Consider the following 6,115-nt stretch of genomic DNA (forward strand, 5'->3'; position numbering starts at 1 on the left):
AAATCTCTCTTCAGGAATCCATACTCTCTTAAGGAACTTTCTTGCAGCTGGATTCAGAACTGTCATGCTTCTCTGTCAATTCCAATGTGATTAAAACCAGTTTCCTTATTCTCTGCCTGTGCAATTGATTTGGGTGGGTGGAGTCAGGGTTAAAAGCGGTATTTGGGGGGGGGGGTGTGGAGGTGGGCTTCTGTGGCTGAAAGGGGAGCTGGGGCCCAGGTCAGGGCTCCATAACATCAAAGCAATCAAAGGGGAACAAGGAGATAGAACTTTGACTAACTTGGTGACCTGTATTAAACTCTTCATTTGTTTTCATGTTGCTAGAGTAGTAACTCCCCAGCACAGCTTGGGAATGAATTCGAAAGGATCTTTGGAAAGGCAATAATATGGCCCTATGCATGAAATGTTTCAGTGTGAATTCTCTTGACCCAGAATTCCACTTCTACAAGCCAGAAATGGCAGTTTAAATAGAAATGTGTGGCTCAGTGGATATGAATCTGACAAGCATCCAGGAGGAAGCTGGTTCACTTAATGGCTTCACTCAGAGTCAAGATCCAGCATTGCTGTGAGCTGTGCTGTATGTCACAGATGTGGCTCTGATCTGGTGTTGCTGTGTCTGTGGCATAGGCCGGAGGCTACAGTTCTGATTTGACCCCTAGCCTGGGAAGCTCCATGTGCAACGGGTGCGGGCCTAAAAAGACAAAAATAAATAAATACATAAATAAATACATAAATACATAAATAAAATAAAGTGAAACGTGAAGAGAAATGTGCTTGGGAGTTCCCGTTGTGGTGCAGTAGAAACGAATCCAACTGGTATCCATGAGGATGCAGGTTCAATCCCTGTCCTCCCTCCGTGGGTTAAGGATCCAGCGTTGCCATGAACTGTGGTGCAGTAGGTCTGAGGCAGCTCGGATCCGGTGTTGCTGTGGCTGTGATGTGGGCCAGCGGCTACAGCTCCGATTCGACCCCTAGCCTGGGAACCTCCATACGCCGCGGGTGCGGCCCTAAAAAGACAACGCAAAAACAAACACACCCACACAAAGTGCCAGGCACTTAGGAAACTTTTCACAAAAGGGTAACTTTCCAAATAGCTTGTCTTGTCAGAGCCTCTGTACCTATCGTTCTTTAAAACAAACACGCAAGATTGCTGTACACCTATAAACGGAATAAAATTCATCAACTCCTAAAAAATCAATCAAACAGGCAAACAACAACAACAACAATTAACCCTATCAAGGCGGCAAAACTGATTCACCTTCAGCCAACTCCACCCAAGAAGATTGGATTTGCCCAGAACCTCCTCACGTCCCCGCTTCCTAAAGCTATTTGCAACCTGAGAAAATGGCACCGCCCACCCTCACACCCTCTGATTGGATCCCCAAGGGCCAGGCAAAGTATAAATTCGCCAGGTAAGGACCCCTTAAACATTTCCTCCTCTCTCTGCGCAAAGCCATGGAGCAGACGGTTCCCCGCTGCGTGCGCGAGCCCTGGGATTCCGCCGAGGACTCCCAGGAACCAGAGGCGCTGCAAATCTTGAGCTCCGGGGACCCCGGAGGCTGGCGGCTCCCTCTGTATCCTAGTCTGGGCCAGCTCTCCTGGGACGACCAGGACGTCAGTCGGGAACTCCTCTCGACCCCCTGCGGGCTGCTGCGCCCATTCTGCCCGAAGCACGGACCCCGAGCTCAGAGCGCCTGCCGGCCGAGCGCCGAGCCGCTGGCCCCGCACACGCCCACGACGCCCGGGACCCGCCGCCAGCCACAGGCGCCCCGGGGAGAAGCGGCCGCCGCCCGCCCCCAGCGCTTCCCTGGGCGAGTCTTCTGGCGCCCAGGGCCCAGCAGCTGGAAGCCGAGACCTCTGACCGCGGGGACCCGACCAGAGGAGCATCGCCCTCCTCTTGGCCTGGGAAGGCACCACCCGACGTCGCAACGCTGGTGGCGGCGGATCTCCCTGAAGTGGCTGGCAAACCCCCTGGGCTGCCTCGCCCACTGCCTTTAGGTCCTGGAGACCCTTCATCCCTTCATCGGAAGATCTCCTAGGACTGATGTTATTACAAAGACACCTCTCCGGTTTCCCAAGCATGTAACAGTTCGTCTTCATTAGACCTTTGTGGATGTTTCTGTCCCTCACCTAATAAATGACACGAAATCCCAACAACTCTCTCTTTCCCTGTGTTCCTGCTTTGGATTTGAGGGAGGGATCTGGGGACAGGGATCAGATGGCCAGTGCCAGTTGGGACCCTCAGTGCCTTGATCTCCTGGGCACAGCGGGGTGGCCAGGGATCTGGCAAAGCCAGGGTCAACCTGGGTCACATGTGCTGGGTGCTGGAAATTCAGCAAAAAGCAGCCCTGGGAATTCCACTTCCCTGGAGAAAAGCTCCCGCTCCCTGGCACTGGCCCTTTCCCCTTCCGGTCCCTCTGCGGGGGCCAAAAGCTCTTCTCTTGGTACTCCTCAACCTTAGGAGGGGTATCACTTTTGATAAACATCAATAACTCCCTTTTGAAATAATGCCTGGGCAGCCCATGCATGTAGCCGAAGCTGTGTATGAAGCAGGGATTCTCAAAGGCAATAAGTAGTTTACATTATTGTCAGGGACCCATCCAAGCACTTAAAGAAAACTGATTCCTCCCAGAGGAAGACCTTCGGAACCATGGGTTACAACCTGAGGTTTTGTCCACTGGAAAAGACACCAAATAAAGCATTCTTCACAGCCACGTTGGAAGAGATCAAATCAGGTATTACCAACAAGCAGTAAGCTCTTGGGGTCACATTTCTCAGCTCAAAAAAGGCCTCCTCTCTCAAAAGGACCACAAGTCTAGTTTCTGACACCTGGCTTCAACTGACTAACACAGGCACCAGAGGTTGAGAAGAAGACAAGAGAGCAGTGGTAGACAGCTAGCCCAAGAGTCTGGACCTGGCCTGTAAGATGCATGGTACTAGCTCAAACTCTGTTAATGTACCAGGTGTCTGTCTATCAAAGGTGAAAGTCATTGCTTCCTTTCTAGCTATGCTTTTGGCCCAGTGGTCAAGATGGAAAGAAACGCCTGAGGGAAGTTATCAGAAAGAATTACTACCAGGGGCAGTTTAACTGATTGTTGAGTGTATCACCAAAGTTCCAGGTCAACACCAAGCTGATTTAGACCCCTGGTACTTCCCATCACTGACTTTTCCGATATCCCTAAGGTTCCCACTTAGTTACAGGGACCTCCTTCTGGCCCACCATTTCAGGTTCAAGTTCTCCAATGTATTACTAGGTCCATCTCTGGTCTAACACGGTCCTGGGTCCTTAGACACCAGACATGCGGACCCTATCCTGGGTCCTTACCCTAGGACCCCCTCGTTGTGTCCCCTACTGGATTAACAAATAAGGGAAAGATGCAAGTCATGTGTGCCAGCAACTCCGCCACATCAGACATCATACAGATGGCTTTTGGAAAGCCTGTAAAAGAGGTGACCTATAGTTTAATACTGTGCCAGCAAAACTCCCAACTGATGAAGCTATCAATGAGAGCAATGAGATCCTCTGGGAGGAATCCCTTACGCTCCCTAGGTTTGGTCTTCATGTGGGGAATTGGAAGGGACTCACCTTCCCAAAGGTGGGCATGCACATGTCTTAATGCCTGGCAGTTTTATGCTTGTTGGGATGGTATGTGGCCCCACTGTCCATTTACTAAGAGACAAGCGGGCCTTCTTCCTCTCCCCATCACAGAGTAAAGAGGTCCAATCCAGCAGGATACCGAGACACCTGATGGCAAAATCTTTGGGGATCTCGGCTCCTGGTGCAGGAGTATACATAAACAGGGATACACTCGGACATCTGTCAGCCAACCTCGGGCAAATGGCCGAAGAAACTGCAAAACACATTGCAGCATGACAGACATCTCTAAATTCCTTAGCTCAGGTAGCACTGGAGAGTGCAATCACCTTGGATTCTCTACTGGCCACACCAAGGAGGTGTTTGTGCTATTGCTCACACCATTTGTTGCACTTGCGTCAGCACCTTGGAGAAGGTGAGCTACACCCAGAAAATAATTTTCAAAAGGCAATATGGTTACAAGATGTAAAGAAAGCCTGATCCTCTAAACGACCTGTTCCGCTGGCTCCCCTCAGGACGCGGCAACTCCTCCCACTCCGCTTTTTAGACGGTTATTATTTTCGTCGCACGTATTACTCTCCTTTTCCTGGCAATCAAATGACTCGTGGCATGCAGCGATGCTTGCTTTAAGTCTACTGCCAGAGGCACAAGGACAATGATCGTTCAAGGCAAGGCGATTGGTCAAATGAATACTCTATAAAAATCTTTCCCATCAACAGATACTTCTACGCTTGTTTTCTATATTTGATTAGTTTCCTCAATTCTCAAGTTCTATGGTGGGGGAGACAATGTACAACAATCCAACGACCCTTACCTTTGAAACTGCTTTGCCAGGGGGATCTTACGCTATAAATCAAACCACGTGTTGCATTTTCACATCAGATGAGCCCTCTACTATGGCTCATCTAATGACTCACATGAAAAGTCAGATGTCTATGTTGAAGGATCACCTCCCTAAGCTAAATGAAATCTGAGGTCGAAAGTTCAGCTCAAGGATTCCTGGTTTAATCTCTTCTTGTAACTTTGGTATAGCTGTTGGCCATATTGATTGTGTTTTCTATCACTTAGAGTGTAATAATCCCCTGTGCCTTTCTCATCCTGTATATTCAAAACTCCAATTTAAATAATCATGTTTCAGCGACTTGAAAAGTGACCATAGCTATAGTTGCACGTAAGGCAATGGACGTGCACAATGTGCACATACAGGCTAAAACTGGCAAAAGTCCTATTAGACATCCTCGAATTGACTCTCATCCTTGCCAAGCATTCTACTAGCATAACTCTCAGAAGGGAAATATTTACTGGCTTGTTAAGACCTAGCATCAAGGGACATCATGATCTTGGGCAGGGAACCAACCACTGCGGCCTAGAGAGGCCACATGTTGGATCACCTAATGCTTCCTATCAAGGGAAACGTATGATCAAAGGGGGTGGGAGGATGATGCATAAGTCATACGTTTCCCCATGGCAGGGCCATCAGAATAAGTCAGAAACAAAACAGACATAACGTGTCCCCACCGGTCATGGGCCTTTCCCGAGGGGCCATGTGCCTCTGCACGATACATTAAGGAGACCTCCTCAAGGCAGGAGGAGGCAATCAGCCTTTAAGGAAGATGATCCCTTTCTTCTGACACTAGCATTGTCCTTTTTAAGGTTAGTAGTTCTTTCTCATCCCCTACGGGAGGGGGGGTGTCACCCTGACCTAAAGGCTCGCTCTGAACATGCACAGCCCAACCAAAACACCTCTGATGAACTTTATGTGTAAGGTGAACTTGTCAATATGATGCATGATTCTTTGTCCCCAAAATGTGTAAGACTACATCGCTAGCTCCTGACAGGTGGAACCGTCCTCAGAGCTTCTGAGAGTCTGCCTGTCTCCTGGGTTATAATCCTCAGTTGGACTCAACGAAAACAATCTCCTTTTTCTCCCTAGCTTGAGTATGACATGACTTTTCATCCGCAGAACCAAGAGGGAAATACATTTACCTTAGGAAATGTAGACCCTTATTTAGAAACCACAATGGGCACGCTCTGGAGACCAGAAATGTCAAGCCCCTCTGTAAGTGGGCTCTAAGTCTGTAGATGATGGATCCTGTGAGCAGGAACAGCTCGCTGGCAAGTGATGTGGGGGGCGCACTTCAGTGGTGGCCCCAAGAGCTGGCTGCAGCACTGCTGTGCCAAGGAGCAGAGATAGGTCTGCGCAGGTGTGAACAAAGTGGACATCTGCCTTGTAAAGAGAAGAAGGTGCCCGCCTGGCTATAGTGTACAGAGGAGAGATGGGTCCCAGTGGGGAGCCCCATGCTCCAGGCAAAGACCTACTGATCAGCGCCCCAAATGACACGCCTGGCCCTCCAAACTGTGAAAATTGTGGCATCTGTTCCTCTCAACTTCCGTAGACAGAAGCCACTAAGATGGGAGATGATGTTTTAGAGGATCTTCTGTTTACAGCTCTTTTACATTCATTTTAAATTTGGAGAGGATCTCCAAATTACAGTTGTGTTGAAATCAAAATTCCATGGG

At 49.2% G+C, this 6,115-nt stretch overlaps 1 protein-coding gene across 1 annotated transcript; it reads left to right on the forward strand.

Moving 5' to 3' along the window:
- Positions 1-1,455: 1,455 nt before the first annotated feature.
- LOC146395525 (annexin-2 receptor-like) lies at positions 1,456-1,998 on the forward strand. Its single transcript, XM_085002007.1, has one exon. The coding sequence runs from the start codon at positions 1,456-1,458 to the stop codon at positions 1,996-1,998; it is 543 nt and encodes a 180-aa protein (XP_084858133.1).
- Positions 1,999-6,115: the final 4,117 nt, after the last annotated feature.

Source organism: Sus scrofa, chromosome 16, assembly GCF_054392235.1.
Source record: "Sus scrofa isolate SSC_HxYL_T2T_F1_AM1 chromosome 16, Sscrofa_HxYL_maternal_Yorkshire_Landrace_v2.0, whole genome shotgun sequence".
Classification (NCBI taxonomy): Eukaryota; Metazoa; Chordata; class Mammalia; order Artiodactyla; family Suidae; genus Sus; species Sus scrofa.